This window comes from Mytilus californianus, unplaced genomic scaffold, assembly GCF_021869535.1.
Source record: "Mytilus californianus isolate M0D057914Y unplaced genomic scaffold, xbMytCali1.0.p SCAF_4, whole genome shotgun sequence".
NCBI lineage: Eukaryota > Metazoa > Mollusca > Bivalvia > Mytilida > Mytilidae > Mytilus > Mytilus californianus.
The window spans coordinates 31,914,951-31,933,841 of record NW_026262690.1 but is presented as its reverse complement, the minus strand read 5'-3'; the positions used below and the strand labels follow the sequence as shown (position 1 = coordinate 31,933,841).

General features: G+C 33.8%; 1 protein-coding gene across 1 annotated transcript in view; it reads right to left on the bottom strand.

Moving 5' to 3' along the window:
- The window catches only part of LOC127736903 (transferrin receptor protein 2-like), a 40,645-nt gene extending 33,851 nt beyond the window's left edge, over positions 1-6,794 (bottom strand). The window contains exons 1-2 of the mRNA XM_052247467.1: positions 6,341-6,794; positions 8-281 (exon numbers count right to left, since the gene is read on the bottom strand). Of these exons, the coding sequence (XP_052103427.1) occupies positions 8-281; positions 6,341-6,669 (603 nt within the window). The 5' untranslated portion in view covers positions 6,670-6,794. The remainder of the gene's footprint in view (positions 1-7; positions 282-6,340) is intronic.
- Between the last annotated feature and the right edge of the window lie 12,097 nt (positions 6,795-18,891).

The following is an 18,891-nucleotide window of genomic DNA, read 5'->3' as shown; positions in this document are numbered from 1 at the left end:
TCTCTCATACCTCAACTTCATTTGGTGACAGCCTTGTTACATCTCCTCTCCCATCCTTAATAATTTCTTCTACTTTGTTGGTCACCTTGGATTTACCCAGTGTTACATTCTTCAACACCCGTCCTGAGGAGTTAATGACTACTAGTTGATTTGGTCTGGCTGGATCAGGATAGGTCACCACTACATCATATTCCTGGACTTCTACACGGTCCAATCCATAGGTCTGTAATTCTTTCTTCACATATTCTGTTTGTCTTACATCTTTCAATAACTTCAAATCTCTGTAATAGTGAATAAAAACAGCTTTAATATACTTTGGCAAAGAATGACATCTGTATGATATTTCATCGGTAGTTTTAGGGGGGTCAAGTTCAGGGGGGTCAGGTTCAGGGGGGTCAGGTTTATGGGGGGCAGGTTTTTGAATAATATCACCTGCATTAACTTCCTTTGAAGATTGTGTTTGTTTCATCAATGAACACAATTAAATCATTACCTATATGTAATAAACCATACCTGCAATTCACCATGTTCACTGTTTTCTTGCAAGGGTTCTGCTCTGCAAAATTAACATATATTTATAGGGTAGGGTGAAATGTCTTCCTGTGGACTGTTACCTTGTGAACTAGCAGGTTAAAAATCTGGCTCAGCGTCTCGGTCTAGTACAAAGCAGGGTTAATATTCATATAACATTAACATGTTATTGTTCTGAATATGCATTTAATTAGCCGCTGGACGTTAAATACAATGTAAAATCATCAAAACATTTCCCAGTTTTCCTACCGAAGGTCAGTGGTTCTCTCTGAGTACTTCGGCTGCCTCTACCAATAAAACTAGCCATTACAATATTATCAAGAATGCTGTAAGTGGTGTTTAACACCGACAATCAATCAATCAAGTCCTTCTCTTCTTGGTTTGCTGGATTCTCAAAACCTGCTGGCTAGTAGTCTTCTAAACATCCATTCCACCATAACATTATTTTTCAAAGTTATTGACAAATATATTCCAAAATTATCATCATTGAGCTCCCTTCTTCAAAATAATGAATTTTGATTTAAAGTGCTGAAAATTTCAATTTTCAGTTCTATCCTAGCTTTATGTATTTAAACAGAAAGGTATCTTAACAAATTAAGACAGAATGACACTCTTCTTCACAACAAAAATAGACTACAAATTAGTCAATGCACTCAGATCATAGCAGATATATCAACACCACAATACCATGTACATGGTATTTTCTGTATACCAAATAAATTCAAGAAAATTGCTTGATGAATAAAAGATTTGTAAAGAAACAGTATCTTAAAGATTAAATTTATTGAAACTGGTGCAAGTTACATTATCATACAAATATTTAATTGTTGTAGTATTAGAATGGGATTTTGATTTAAAAAAAAAATTAATGATTAAAATTTTGACAGGCAATTTATGTCAAACTTGATAAACTTACAAATTATTTTCTAATTCTTTACAATTAAATTTTATAAAAAAAACTTTGTATAAAAAAAACAGAATTCGATTTATGTGATTCAAAATGAAAACAAAGTTTGTATTTTATCAATATATATACATGATTTATTTTTAAATTCAAACCATACAAAATTGATAATTTTATTTTAAATCAACTCAAGTCAATATCATTATAATTTCTCACCAAGGCAAACTTTTATAATATTCTTATATGGTTCAATTTATAATTTGAAAAGATCAAACAATTATTTGTTAAGAAATATTAATGTATAGAGAAAAACTATCTCAAAGCATGAGATACACCAACCCAGTTATTAAATCCTATACAGATAATTTGTAAAATTATTGTTGTCACTGTCCAATATGATAAGCGATCATTTCTTAACCTACAATTTTAACACAAAGAAGAAATAGTTTGTTTTTGAAAATCCATGTAACTAAAAAAAATGCAAGTAATAAAGCAATTCAAATATGACGGGGATCATTACAGAGTAAATATAACATATTTGTCCTGTGGGTGTTTTACATACATAAAACGACAGAAGGTACCTTTTAATCCTTTGAATAAACTTTGAAAGGGGTGATCTCAAAGAAGAAAGTGTATTATTTAAACATTGTTAAATCAAGTCAAGTTTTAACATTCTTTTCCTAATCCTATTAGACCATGGTTCATATATCTTAATTAAATAACATTTACTCTAAATGAAATTGATAGTCAATAATTTGACAAAGTATTTATAACGAATTAAAAGGTATACTAGTAGATAAATAGTATGAACAGTTAAAACAACAGATTGTAGAAGTAGATTGATATTCAAATAACAAATGTGTATGTAGGTTCTATTTATTAAGCATTTTGATGAGATATGACAAAGTTTCTAAATTCAGAAAAGATAGCTCAAACTTTTATAATAAAAATGTCCAAATTCTGTAAAGTTTCCACTGATGAAAACTGTTGAAAGTTGATAACAAATAACAGGTAAATGTACATGTATCCTCAGTTCCATAAAGTGTAGGGTACATGTACAACTAAACCAAATTACACAAAACAAAGCAGGGGAGGATCCAGTCATTTTTAAAAGGAGGTGTTCCCAACCCAGGATAAAGGGGCGGTCCCAACCATAAGTCCCCATTCAAAAGCATTGATCGTCAAAAAAAGGGGGGGTTGCAACCCCTCCATCCCCCTGAATCTGTCACTGCAAATTTTTTTCAGATTTGCATTTAATTAGGACTTCAAACTGAATCTTGCATTTGATATATAAAACTTTAAAAAATGCCAAATTGATTTTAATGGATTGAAGAATTTTGCTTTACCTCACCAAAACTGGGTGGTAAGAATTTTAACAGAGACCTTATTATGATTTGAAAAGGAGTAACTTAAATACCTAATAAGATAATAATTTACAAAAGCATTCAGTACATCAGCTATTAGTTGTTAATCGTTTTAAGGGAGACATCTCTTGTGTAGCTCTATATGTAAATCAGTTTTTAGACAAGTTAATTATAACCATGATAACTGTTCTTAACTGTGAACAATTATAACCCATAATAAACTGGTTTTTACAACTTTTTAGTGATCAAAGTGAGATTTAAATGAAGACTCTGTCTTAACAAAATGTGATCTCAATGGCATTATGTGTGGTAAATGGTCCACATAAATTAGAGGAACACAGCTTTCTATAAATTATCTTTTAAATTGTTAGAACTTTTATCATTGAAAAGGACTTAACAGGATACTGTTTCATCACATTAAAGTCATTTTCACAGTGCACATAATAAATTGTTGTTTTTTTTAATACAAATTACAAGGTATTTTAGAAAATGGTTAAAGTATAAACAAGAAAATTGGTTGTGTTTTTAATAGAAATTTCCATAACTATTGTCATGAATGCTGTCTTGCAGTGAAAACTTGCTTGTATTTAATCATGTCAATGTTACTCTGAACAAGGCCAGCAAGACAACAATTGACTTCATATCAAGGTTTTGTCCTGATTTTTTTCACTTTAATCCTCTAAACTCATTTCACTATTGAAGGTGCTAGGAAGTAGCCTAAAACTCTTTCCAATTTATCCCCTATCAATAACATAGAAACAGCTGTCCATTTCAATTGAAAAGTGATGATCTACTGACCCTTACATGGTCGCTACATCTTTAATCTTATTTTATACACAGTTGCGAATAACTCTCAGCATGAAGAGAGGACATTTGTATGAATAAATTTACAAGTCATGAATGACTTTATGAATTTTAAAATCTTCACCTATGAAACTTGGTGAAAGGAAGTAACAGTATAGATCCCAAGGTCTAACCTAGATCAAAGGAAGCACCACTGGTAAACCTCTTAAAATAATTAATCTTATTTTCTGTGGTTTGATGGTCAATATACATTGTACCTGTAGTACATTGTACCAGTCAAAGATATCTTTGTGTCTGCTTTCAAAAACTTTCATTTTTTGCTTTACTTTTTTAAATGCAATTTGTACCCATGTTATCTCTTATCTTGATTCTCAAATAGTAGAAAGTTACACAATAGTTCTTTTATCACAACTTAAAACTTAAATTCCAGTAGAGGAGATAATTCAGTTAATTCCATTCAATTTGTACCCTGTAGACTATATATATGTATATGTTAAAACGCTTGATGAAGCTAGTTTGTCTAGTGTAATATTGCGTTTATTTTTTATCGCATTGTAAATTTTAAACATTCTAATATTTACATACATTGTACTTAATAGTGTGTTAAAATTACATTGTTAGGAAATTTATGTATATGTTAATATGTATAAAACTTTTCCTACATGTAAACCCTGAACTTATATTTCTAAGCATGCTAAGTATTTTTTACTGATGGATGTACATTGTATTTATAATGTTTGTCTTATTCTTAATTATTTCATTTTGCATAAATTAAGTTGCTAGTGTGTAAATTTTCTGTAAATAATATAATTTAGAGTACAATATGATAAATTAAAATTTACTACATATATAAATTTTAATAAAAATATTTTTTCAATATTTGCTCTAATAACAGTGCAGCCCTGAGAACTCTTAAAATGTCTTGGAAGATATTTTTGAAAAAATCAAAATTAATTAATAATAAATGATTGATAAAACATGTTCATTGTAACTACATGTATGGTATTTCCTAACTGAACAACATGTTCTCAGGGTTATCCACCTATTGTTCAATTTCATGATATTAATCAAGGTTTTTTTACTCAATTCAAAGTTTTGTATGATCCCTTTTAAGAGTACATGTACTTGATAAATATTTTATTCAACAAATTTACGAAATAGTCATGAATTTGAGAAGACAACATAAACCTCTTATTTATCAAGTCAAAAGAATTTCTAAATCCACCCTTAAAATCTCAGTCGAAGGCTTACAATGTTGTCTAAGATTTGAAGTGTCTCATGTTATCACTTAATAAATATTTTCTTATAATTTCTAATAACACAAGTGATTCTCAAATAGTAGAAAGTTGCACAATAGTTCTTTTATCACAACTTAAAACTTAAATTCCAGTAGAGGAGATAATTCAGTTTATTCTGTTCATTATCTAGTTGAATATAATTTGTTCTGCTGAAGTAAACACATGTAAACATGAGCCATTCCTTTTGTGAATGGTATGAGATAATAATTTTCTAATTCATACCGATTGCCTTCATTTCACACATTGTTGTTATATATCTATTTCTCAATAAAAATAAGTTTCACTATTCACTGATTTAGAAGACAGTTTATATATACTGACACATGAAAGAAATCATAAATCCTATTCAGAATTAGGATTGATTATTTCTCTTGAAAATTGACAAGTGTAATAACTAATATTTAAACAATTAAAATATTATCATGTAATCTGAGACATGTAAGGATTGTTTAAAGTTCTAAAATTTTGACAGTTAAAATCCATTTAGCAATTTTACTGTACAAATGTACATGCTGTATACATTGTATGTTAAAGTCAGAGCTCTGACAAGACAGACAATATACAAGTCAGAATCTAGGAAGAAACAAGCAAGTCAGATTATGCATTTTTACAAAGATGTAATAAAATTTTCAGACTTTCAAAGTCTGATTATGCTATAGATTTATTTAGGCCAGATTCTGTATAATGGATCTTGAAATTTTTAGTATTTTAAGACTTGTAGCAAATTAAACATACTAAAAAAATAACCATGAATATTTGTATGATGATATACAATATCAAAATCTATCTTTCAATTACATTGTAAGATAAATGTACATGTATCTGTGAATATATCTGGTATATATGATACAAGACACTTTTCACATATCATCACAAATACATTATTGGATAAAAAAAGTTTTTTAGGCTCTCAGGTTTTTCTATTTTGATTTTTTAATCAGTTTAGTTGCCTTTAAAATTGAAATTTTTTTCAAACTTTTCTTCAACTTGTATCTTCTCAGTAAATCATTACACACAGTTACATACGGCTATATATAATCATCAATTAGAAAAGTTTCTGCATTTTTCTTGACTATGTTCCATTTCAAGTATATAAAATGTGGATTAAAAAAAATAATTTCACTAGAAAAAAATCATAATTTGGGGAACTGTTCAAATTTTGGTGGGTTGCCTCCAACCTGTTTCAAATTTAAATAATAACATGCATCTCAAATTTGAAGGTGGCCTAGGTCCATAATATATATTTAAATTACTTAAGCTCAAAGTATCAAAATATACAAGTCATACAATGTATTAAGTCACTAATTTGGGATAGGATTATTGTTTAAGGGGTTGTGCCAAACCTGTTGTGATTTGCATTTTGTATAACTGATAAAAATGCAAACAGGTTGTGATTTATATTTTATCAGTTATACAAAAACTCTTTTTTTCAAACTTACCTTGATATTTTTCGAACATTGTCATTTGAAATAAAATACATGATGTTTTCATGTACAGAATGAAGCATGTGAGAGTCAATTTTATCCCTTCTTTTTCCAAAACTGCTTTCATCTTCATGAGATTCTTTCAAAAAATATCCAACCATTAATCCGACTAAAAACATAACACTTAAGCTCAAAATAACCAAAGAAAATGCCCATGTGCTGAAAGTTCTTTTAAGTTTCTTTTGGGCTGGAGTTTCGGGTGTATAAATTCTCCCTACATCATTGGGATCCTCCGACACAGTACTCCAACTTCTGTATTTTGTAAACGAACTTGCATTCGCCATTTCCGCGTGAATACTGAAGTTATAATTGAAAGTTTCACCTGAGGCACTTCATTATTGATTTTAGGGACGATCTCAAAGTTTACATCATGACTTATACTGAAAAGGGTTTAAATCATTCAAAGTTTCAATTTCTGTCAAAGATGACTTTTTCCGTTTGTACAGGTAAAGTTTGATCTGTTTTTATAACTTCATCAAAGAAGAGTCTGAATTTCCCGCGAGAGATTGCAATGCAAACTTTTAATATAAATACTAGTAAGAAGATGTGGTACGAACTCTCCATCCAAGTCTAACCTGAATAATCCAGTCGTTATATAACGATCACTACGATCACTCCATTTCCATAGGCGGATCCAGGGGGGGGGGGTCTGGGGGGCCCGGGCCCCCCTTTCGTGGGAAAAATTTGGTTGATTATATAGGGAATCACTGAAGCATGACTGGAGCGGGCCCCCCCCCCCCCTTTAGGTCAGTCAGCGGGCCCCCCTTATGAAAAGTTCTGGATCCGCCACTGATTTCCTCGAGAAAAGTAGTGGATAGAAGGCGCTGAATTATTCGAGTTAATCCAAGTCACAATGTATAAAAAGTTATAACTATTATAGGTCAAAGTATGGCCATCAACAGTTTTTACACGGAGCCTTGGCTCACACTGAAGAGCAATGCGTTAAAGGGCCCCAAAATGACTTGTGTAAAACAAAGCCAACAACACCATCAGCTTCTTAAAAAGGAATGTAAACATCTCCAACAAGTCAATTAAAGAAAAAGCATATATGTCCCTCGTCAGGCCTACCTTAGAATATGCTAGTGCAGTATGGGACCCATACCAACAAAACGACATCCACAGATTAGACATGCTTCAAAGAAGGGAAGCAAGGTATGTTACTAACAGATATCACAACACCTAATCTGTTAGTAGCATGCTTGAACGTCTTGAATGGTCTAGCCTACAAGAACGAAGGAAACACTGCCGCTCAATAATGATGTATAAGCTACAGAACAACTTTGTCAAAATCGATACACCCAGTAAGCTAATACCGAATGAACGCCCTTCCAGAAATAACAACGAAAAGGCATTTAGAATACCATCATCAGTGGCGGATCCAGAACTTTTCATAAGGGGAGGGGCGCTGACTGACCTAAAGGGGGGGGGGGGGGGGGGGGGGGCTCCAGTCATGCTTCAGTGATTCCCAATATAATCAACCAAATTTATCCCACGAAAGGGGGGGGGGGGCGGGCCCCCTGAATCCGCCTATGATCTTGTAAAATAACTGTACGGAAGGAGTCATTCTATCCTAGAACAATCAGAAAGTGGAACCGTTGCACCTTGCCCAACTCTACTGTCTCCACCCCGAGTCCTGAATCTTTCAAGGCTCAGCTCCGTCATTAAATTTAAATGACATGTTTTTAATTGCACCTGTATATATATTAAATTGCACCCATTCTTTTGTTTATTAAATTTCAAAAAATTCATGCGCTCACTCCATAATGTGGCAGAATAGTCAATCAGTTGACGGTGGCTGCTAACCGGAAGAAGAATTCAAACAGGTAAACCAACTGTCTAATCTATATTAAAAACGAGACACGAGAAATACCTATGAACCACACCAACAAACGACAACCACTGAACAATAGGCTCCTGACTAAGGACAGGTGCATAAAAATGCAGCGGGTTTAGTATGCATATAGATAATATATTTATCAAGTTTGTTGGTAATCCGAACTTTCAAGGCCAGAAATTTTTGCATTTTCTTCTAACGTGTTTTTTTTTTTTTTTTAGTTTTTTTCTACCTTTCTTGCGATCCTGGATCATCCTGGCTCACTGCTCGACAATACTTTAGACGTGCTGATGCGAAGAAGAGATTTGGTCAGGTTGCAAGGCTCGCTCGGATTCCTCTTCGCTAGACTCTTCACGGAGCAAATAAATGGCAAAATTCTTATTTGATTTGTACCACGTAACTTTGACCCTTTTGATAAAATTACTTTCAATAGATGTAGATTGTAAATATGAATTTTAGGTGTAATACCACCAAATCATAGTACGTCACATCCAATAGGTCAAAAAAAAAATATTCCCTTGAATTTGACAGTTGTAGGTAATTAGTCCTACATTTCATTACAGTAAAACATTTCAGGGTCAAAAACATATATCTTGGGTATTTAAAAGCACCATTATTTTTTTATTTTGGGTTTCTATAGAATATTTTGGAAATTTGAGGTTACATGGTTACTAAAGCTTGTACACAGGTTAATAAAAGGGGAAAATTTGATTGGTTAACTTCCAGTGATGGTTATTTTCTTATATGCAATGAAATGCTATGTGAAATTTTTTCTATAGTACTGGATAGGATAAAACTTAACTCATGCCAAGTATTTCTTTATTTGAAACAAAGATAAATTCTGCACAATTTTTTGAAAAGTGCAAATTTAACAAAGACTAATAGAGGAACATCAATGGTGGTATTACACCTATATCAAATTTGCGGATAATTCAGTCTTTTCCCGTCTTAATTGGATCTAAAACTAACGCGTCTTTGAAAACTGCAATTGAAAACTTCCTTTGACGGATATTAAATGGCTTTTCAAAGTATGTTGTGTAACTCTAAGGAAAAATGCTTAAAATTTGACTATTTACGAAATCTGGAAATGGAAATGGAAAGGATGAAATCATGTTTTTAAAACAATTTGTCCAAAAACTTAAGAAAGCAGGTAAGATAAAAGTTATTTAACCTGAAAATTCAACCTGCAAGGTGTTTCCCTTTATGCAGACAAATCATGATCAATCTCTTCTTGTATCCTGATTTCTATTTTGAATCTTGCTTTTTTACGATTTTTAGTTATTTTATATAGCAATGATACTACGGTTACGATTCCAATTTTCAAACTGAAAAGGTCGAAAGTTTGAAAGTAAGATTTATTCCATCGTGCTATTTGCTGCTCTAACGAGTGATGTTAATTCTTGAAATTTCGGCTCTGGTGATATTTTTACTTTGTCGTATCTCGTTTTAGTTTGTCAAATTCTTGTGTTGTATCTTAATTCGTATTTCTTATGACTTTTTATTAAGTATGCTGTTTCTTTATCATATTTCCTGCATTTTTTTATACATTTCTTTAACTTCTGAAGTTAAAGATATGTATAAGTCAGTCACTTTCTGCTATATAGTTGATATCCTCTCACTAAATAATTCGACGTTTTGTGACTATGTTGAACGTATCTATCCCATCGAACTTGAAATAAAGGATGCAACAGATACAGTTAAATATGCCTCATATCTTGACTTATATCTAGAAATCGACAATGGGGGTCGGTTGAGAACAAAACTTAAAGACAAAAGAGATGATTTCAGCTTTCCTATTAGGAACTTTCCATTTCTTTGTAGCATCTTTCCAGCAGCGCCTGCATATGGAGTATATTTCTCCCAGTTAATACGATATTCTAGAGCTTGCAATTCCTTTTAGGATACCAAGAAGCTATTGAACCGAGAGTTCCAAGAGTTCCAAGTGGTGAAGTTCGAATCATCCCTACAAAAAGTTTACGGACGCCATCACGATTTGGGTGACCGTTATGATAACTGTTTCACAGATGACGACAGACATGTTCCAACTGTCGTAACCACAATCCCGTCCTCTTAACATCGAATGTGACCTACCGAGTTAACTGATCACCGGGTTTGTACTTGCACGAGCAACACGACGGGTACCACAGGATCTGCTTACTCTTCCAGAACACTTGAGATCACCCCCGGGTTTTTAGGTGGCTTTCGTTTTCTATATTGTGTTTTGTGTACTGTTGTTTGTCTTATCTTCCTTTTTTCGTTTTTTGCCATGGCATCATCATTTTGTCAGTTTATTTTCGACTTATGAATTTGATTATCCCTTTACTATCTTTCGTCTCTCTGTTTTGTCCTCTCTTAATCTTTAAGTTAGCTAAATGTTGATAGGCTTTCTAAGCTTATCAAGACAGACGGTTTCACAACAAGTTGTTTTTTGTTTCATGGAATTGTTTTGTTCACCTCTTTTGTACTTTCTGGATTTTATCAATATATTTTGTTTTTTAATCATGCATATGCTTTTAGAGTCCAAAAACGGCTGAACTAGCATAAACTAGTTTGGATTTGACGATAAATCAAACATTGTACTCTAAGACCTAACCTTCTCACTGACTTGTCACGGGCAAGAACACAAAAGAAAGAAATATCAATCTAAATCATATATAAAAAAAGGATACTTTACAGGAATTACCAAATATCTCATAGTCCAGTTAGCTTCACTTATTGCAAGCACAAAATGTGATCGGGTTAAAATAAAGTTTTACCAATGTAACCCTCCCTTTACCTATCAAGGCCATATGCCGAAGTAAACACCACAATAAGAAACCTGCACAGTTCAGATACCAACAGGATGACCACTTACTTGAACCAGAAATTAAAAGACGGCACATAATTTTGGAATGCAGTCTCAAAATGTGGTCGCGATTACAGGAAGCTAGATAAGATATATAGCCACGGCTGTTGTTTGTATATATACAATGTATATATACATACATGTTGTCTCTGAAGAAAACAAACAAAAAATCAAAAGTAACACTTCCTTAATTGTTTTCTCGTCATAAAATTTAATTGAAATCGGCAAATTTGTTAGAGACCAGTAAGTATTTAAAATAATCAAAGCAGCTCATTGTTGAAGGCCGTACGGTGACCTATAGTTATTAATTTCTACGTCATTTGGTCTCTGGTGGATAGTCGTCTCATTGGCATTCATACACATCTACTTACTTTTATATTTAGAATGCGAACGTTTTCTACACAAGGAGTTAATTAACTTAGCTATATTTGGATTTGGCAAACCTTTTGGAATTTTGGATCCTCAATGCTCTTCAACTTTTTGCTTGATTTGGCTTTTAACTTTCTTGATTCGAGCGTCAATGATGAGTCTTTTGTGGACAAAACACGCGTCTGGCGTTCAAAATTATAAGCCTGATATCTTTATTTTTTAATCTTTACTACTAAAACAATGTATACTATGCTTACAATATTTCTTTTCTAACAGATAATAAAATTGTAATAGTAAATACGCAACCACAACAATTACGCACAGACGATTTTAAGCAAAGGGCGTCTCACCTAAACCCTTCCAAAAGTTGACTGTACGTGATACATGTGGGAGGACCTTAATAAATAAATGTGAGAAGGGGATACATAATTTGCAACATTGTTAAATAGTCCAACAAATTTCCTAAATACTATCATGACAAGAAAGAATATAATAGACCATTTTTAACCAATTTAGGGCCTATTTTTAGCATGATTGCAAGCTAAGACCAATATATAAAAACAAATATGTATTACTCATTCATGTATTAATTCCAGTTGCAAGACATGATAGTATGCATTAGATAACATGAACCTGGAGTACAATAACAAATCAGTAAAACTTTGGTTATCTCCCTTTGTACACCAATTTCGAGAAGTTCTATTAAATATCATATTATTCTTTGCCTTGCATGCATCGAGTCAGATATGAATTATTTTTGTTGTTAAGATTATTGTCTGTATTAAATATATGGATATGACAATCACCATCTCCTGTTGTGTGTATGATACTTGTATAGGTGCATTATCAGAATACAGATAATAAAGACATAAATATTATATAAAAGATTGCTCAAGAAGAACGTAATAATACAAGCCATATATGTGATAAGAACAACCTCTGTCACACATGTATGTTCTAATCAATACAAACTTACAGCTTTTATCTATGATATTGTCCATCATAGACGTTTCAGATCAGTGGGCATTAGAAAAGGTGAAACGGAGAAACGATCCTTCCTAAAACTGTCTTTAGCTAAAAAAAAATAAAATATAATAAAGGTATTGCAGTACAAAGCCATCACAAAAACGAAATACGACAAGAAGACGAACAAATCCACAAACCATTACATAGAAAACTAAAGATTGTACAACACGAACCCCACATAGATACAACACGAACCCCACACAGATAACTAAAGATTGTACAACACGAACCCCACATAGATAACTAAAGATTGTACAACACGAACCCCACATAGATAATTAAAGATTGTACAACACGAACCCCACATAGATAACCAAAGATTGTTTAACACGAACCCCACATAGATAACTAAAGATTGTACAATACGAACCCCACATAGATAACTAAAGATTGTACAACACGAACCCCACATAGATAACTAAAGATTGTACAACACGAACCCCACATAGATAACTAAAGATTGTACAACACGAACCCCACATAGATAACTAAAGATTGTACAACACGAACCCCACATAGATAACCAAAGATCGTACAACACGAACCCCACATAGATAAAGAAAGATTGTACAACACGAACCCCACCAAAAACCGGGTGTAAACTCAGATGCTCGGGAAAGGTACTAGTAAGCATATGGATAAATCTGCTTATTGCAACGTAAGCTTGTCCGGCAGTAAAGTTTCCTTGTAATGAAATGAACACTTCTATCAATAATTGTCCTTGGATTTGGCGGACGGTACAAGCCCAACAAAGTCTAATCGGAAATTGTTTTCTTGTGACTTGAACATTTTTCTTGGATTTTTAAAGTGAAAAAAGAAACTTCAAGTCTTTCAAAAGGTACACTATTTGGTGGAAAACGTGACAAGTTGTATTTACTCTGAAGACGGGCGTCTTTTCCAATATGCATATCTGCGAACTGAACTAATACTGCCACCGTAATTTGTTATTTGGCCCTTTAAAATATGAATCCAACAATTTGCCCTTGAACTCCATTTGATAGTCCATCTGAAACATCTAAGTTTCTTGTAAGCATTATCCTTGCTCCAATTTTCAGCTGAATAACTGGTTTTATACCTCCTATGAACCTCTGATCATCAGGTTTTTTTTTTGTTTCATACTCTCAGGTATGTTATTCTGAAGACAGTTCTGACAGTGTTTTTCATTGCATGAGTCACCTCTTGCATTAGTTGTATAGACATGCAACATTTCCCCATCTTCTTTTGTTGGTTCTGTTATTCTTGTTTCTAAAAAACTAGATCCTCGTTTATTTGTGACCCATCTCTAACTGTATTTAACATCTAGCGAATTCTGCGTCATCCCTTTGCCGTATTATTTAGGTTAACTCAAGTAATCTAAAGTTGTCCCAGAGATGAAAACAGAGGCTGGCATAGTCAGAAGAAGGTTGTTGAAAGACAAACTCTTGGCAAACAGGTGGGAGTTGGTACAGGTCCCCGAAAGCTAAAATACTTATCGCTGCAAAATCATTGTTTGACTGGAAAATTTCTTGAAGGCGTCTATGGATCTGAAGAAGGAGGTCACTTCCAACCATGGAAATTTCATCGATTATCATTAATTTGAGTTGAGAGAACTTGCATATGAGAAAGTTAGGTTTTTATTTACCGAGTCTCTGGTAGCTCTTTCCGTGCTGTCCAAGCAGGACAGAATGGACTGTTAACCCTTGGATATTATGAGCTTCTGTTCTTGTTGGTGCCATTAACAAAGCATTCATTGATGTTGGTTCCTCCCCTTCTTTTCGTAGAGTTCGTTATACCATTTGATGTAAAGCCTTAATAAGATGGGATTTGCCCGTTCCTGCACATCCTGAAATTAACAAACAGAGAGAAAGAGGGTGTTCACTTTTTAGTTTGGCAATAATAACATCTTTACACCAACTGAGAATCATTTGGAAGATAGTACGCTGTTCATCATTCAAGGAGCGAATGTGGCATCTGTATTCATCATCTGAAACAAATTGATTGAATATTTCATATGTCACTGGACAAGATTTTTACGAAGAAGCTGTTGGTACATGTGTTGATTCTTGTTGTGATGTTTCTAATTAATTAGTGTCTAAATGTTCAACTGCTATCTATTTCTCCATTTTCCTGTTGGTGTTGAAGGTCTCTCTAGATATAAAAAGAAGATGTGGTATGATTGTCAATGAGACAACTCTCCACAAGAGACCACATGACACAGAAACTAACAACTATAGATCACCGTACGGCCTTCAAGGCCTTCTCTAGGGCCATTTTCTAGGTAATCTTGCATAAAACAATCTATTAAATCATCATATTGCTGGAAAGCGTCTTTTGTAGTAAGAATTGACTGTTTATGGGCTTCATAACTTCCCTGGAAACTTTCCAAACAAATTTTAAGGTCAATTTCCATTCTCCATGGTATGAATAGAAACAGTTCTGTATAGAAGTAACTTTCAGGCTGGCGATCATTCAATACTGAACTTGTGAAAACGTATGACAAATTGTTTTCTCCTTTTCTTCATACTTAGTAAAAACTTCACCATGAGAGGTTGAAGGTCTAGTAGAATGCTTTCATCTTGATGTGGAGGGCTAGTATAGAATGATGTAAAAAGGAGCAAGATTGTAATGACGCACTGCATATTTCTCCTCCATCCCTGTCACAAAAACATTTTCTTCATCATCTTCCATATTGAAAGTAAATATTTTGGTTTAAGGAGATGGACACGTTCATGTAGCATACCAGTTGGAATCCAGAGAGTCTGGAAGTCAGATTTGTGAAGAGGTAAACCTAACAAGCGGTATACAGCTTCTTGAGCACTCACCGATCTTGCATCCTTGAAAGTTTTGGCACATTTTTTCGTCTGTTGTTTGATGCCCTGATCAGCTGTCTCATTACTTACAGCCTGAAGTAGTGTTCTAATATCTCTCTCGCTCTCTTCTTTAGTGAAAGAGGGACAAAAAAAACCAGAGGGACAGTCAAACTCATAGATCAAAAACAAACTGACAACGCCATGGCCAAAAATAAAAAGACAAACAGACAAACAACAACACAGATGACACAACATAGAAAACCAAAGACTAAGCAACACGAACCCCACAAAAAACTGGGGGTGATCTCAGGTGCTCCTGAAGGGTAAGCAGATCCTGCTCCACATGTGGCACCCATAGTGATATATGCAACAAAATATTGTATACATGCACAAGTCCATGTTTGCTCCCTATGCATGTAGTATGACAGTGTTGTAGTTATTTACGAGCACATCAGCTCGAGAACGTTGGTAAAAGATAGTTGTGTCCTTTATTGAGTTCAAGAGAGCTTTCTGGTACACATCATTGGGGATTTGACATTGCTCTGTTGACAATGTGTGTACATTATCTGTTTCTGACAAGAATTGTTTAACTGCAGTGATGATTGCCTGATATGTTGTTTCTTTCCTGAGATTTCTGCTCTGGTGACTCCTCTAGACCATCTTTAGATGGTTGTGACATAAGTGTTGTTGATGTTATTGGCTTGGGGAAATTAGATCTACATATCTTCCCTATTTTACGACAAGCTGTTGAATGAGTGTGACGTTGTAATTGGTTGACTAGAATGAACAATTTCTCATCTTTCTGATCTGAAGACGTAATGAGGAGCATTTTTTTTTAATTCATAATACAACGTATGCTTGGGGTGAATCCCTTGTTGAAATTCGATTCTACAAAAAATGTTTACTTCTCCTTACCATCTGACAAAATAAGATCTTTCATCAAGCAATCCAAACGATATTGGAAGTGACGTGTGTATTTGTTGGGATAGACCTCAGCAAGGAACATTTATTCTCCCATGTTATTCCTTGAATATCAGCTTCTGTAAAATTCACACCTTTTTTGAAACAAAAGCTTGTATAGTGTCCATTTTAAATCAGCAGCAGCTGATAGTGTTATGAACCATGTGAACATACCAAGTTGCTTGATGGCTGCTGACAACTTAAATTGTACGCTTTGCCAGTAAGGGGGAGTACCTCTAACTGGCTGAAGAAAGCGATATCCTGCATCTTTTGCAGGATCGATTGATCATTAATTCAGGATTTCTAACAGTGTTCACAGTTATTGGTGCTGCATCGACAGACCCTAGAGACGATTTCCTCAAAACTATGCTAATACTGTCCATTATTTTCCTAGTTTCAGTAATAGCTTGTGCAGCAAAAAGATATTCTATACCTGTCCCAAAGGTTTGGTTCTCATCCAGAATTATCTGTTGAAAATAATACTTCTTTGCACTCAATTTTATTGGACTTTTATAATTCCATCCAGACTTTCCAGTACAAAGGAGATGAGGGAAAGCATATTCATCAAAATGCTCATTCATGAGTACATGTATTGGTATCTTGCCTTCTCCGGGAAATATACTTAGTATCTTAGCAACAACAACAGCTTGGACTAAATACATGTATCAAATCTTACACCTCTTTACTCAGCTACAGGATCATCAGTGTAATCATCATTTTTATCAGTTAAGGCTTGACCATTTCTAAGTATAGACATAACCTGACTCTCAACTTCTGTTTCTGTATTTACAATGAAGACTTTATTTGTGTGTGCACTTGTTGATGGTAAATCTCTTATGTGTTCATTTGTTGATGGTGTATCTCTTATGTGTGCATTTGTGATGGTTTATCTCTTATGTGTGGACTTGTTGATGGTGTATCTCTTATGTGTGCATTTGTGATGGTTTATCTCTTATGTGTGCACTTGTTGATGGTGTATCTCTTATGTGTAAACTTATTGATGATGTATCTCTTATGTGTGGATTTGTTGATGGTGTATCTCTTATGTGTGGACTTGTTGATTGTGTATCTCTTATGTATGGACTTGTTGATGATGTATCTCTTATGTGTGCACTTGTTGATGGTGTATCTCTTATGTGTAAACTTGTTGATGGTGTATCTCTTATGTGTGGACTTGTTGATGGTGTATCTTGAGATATATTTCAATCATCTACTTTTCTGAGTCATGTTGTGCAGTTTCATTCTCTGTAATGTCTCCCTACATGTCCTTATCATCAGCCATGGTATCACTCACCCAATCTTCATTTAAGGTAGCACTTTGATAAAGATGGTTATTAGATTTTAGCCAACGAACAGCAGCTAATACAGCGTAGTGTCAAATTTATTGAAATGAGTAGTGACTTTTGTACGATATCATCCTTTTCAATCTCAGAGGAATTAGTCCTGTATCTGTAGTTACTACAGTGGGTGTACGGGGTAAAGAATTACATACACTATATTCAAGAATTGGAATATTAACCAGTGAACCCATTATTCCACTCTGTCTTCCCTTTGACAAGGCTAAAAGTTTCATGAATTGATATACATCTAGAATTAAATCTCTTTTCAAGTGATGATAAATTCTTAAGCTCTTCTGGTTGAGGAAGACACTCCATCAATTTACAATTTGCTTGTAGTGGAATTTTGTCATGTTTGATGTATGTTAAGCAAGTATTGCATACCCATTCCTTTTCTCGAACTGATTTTCTTCCAGTAGATAAACTCATCATAGATACCAGGATTGAAATTTTGTACGCCAGACACGCGTTTCATCTACAAAAGATTCATCATGGATGTTCGAATCAAAAAAGTTAAAAAGGCCAAATAAAGTACGGAGTTGAAGAGCATTGAGGACCCAAAGTTTCTAAAAGTTTTGCCAAATACAGCTAAGGTAATACATTTCTGTACAATGTCTGGTTTTGTTTTGGAATTTTTTGTTCTCGGACTAGTTGGACACTTCTTCGATAGACGTTTACAAAATGTGCAAATCTAGTAAGCATACTGCTGAATATCTACCAAATATTTCTTAGTTGCTACATCACAGGATACTTAAAGGGGTTTTCTTGTACTTATTTTTCTATTTCGATCTTTCAATTTATCTGTTGATTTTGAAACGTGATCTTTCTCCTGTCGTAGAGTTGACTAAATTTTGCTATTCTTTTCTGTAATGTTTTGTTGTTCTTCAACAGTGAGAGTGGATTTAATACACCATTTTCTACATAAGGAAATGCCTGTACAAAGTTATGAATATGACAGTTGTTTTCCATTCTTTTGATGTGTTTGAGCTTTTGATTTTGCCATTTGACAAGGGACTTTCCTTTTTGAAATGTCCTTGGAGCTCGGTATTTTTGTTATTTTACTTTTTTCTGGTTTCGTTTTCGCTTTCGATCTTTCAATTTATCTGTTGATTTTGAAACGTTATCTTTCTTCTGACGAAGAGCTGACTGAGTTTTTCTATTCTTTGCTGTAATGCTTTGTAGTTTTTCAACATGCAGAGTGGATATCTGGTCCTGTTTTCGCTTTCGATCTTTCAATTTATCTGTCGATTATGAAAGATCATCTTTCTTCTGCCGGAGAGTTGACCGAATTTGTGTATTCTTTGCTGTGATGTTTTGTAGTTTTTCAACAATTAGAGTGGATATCT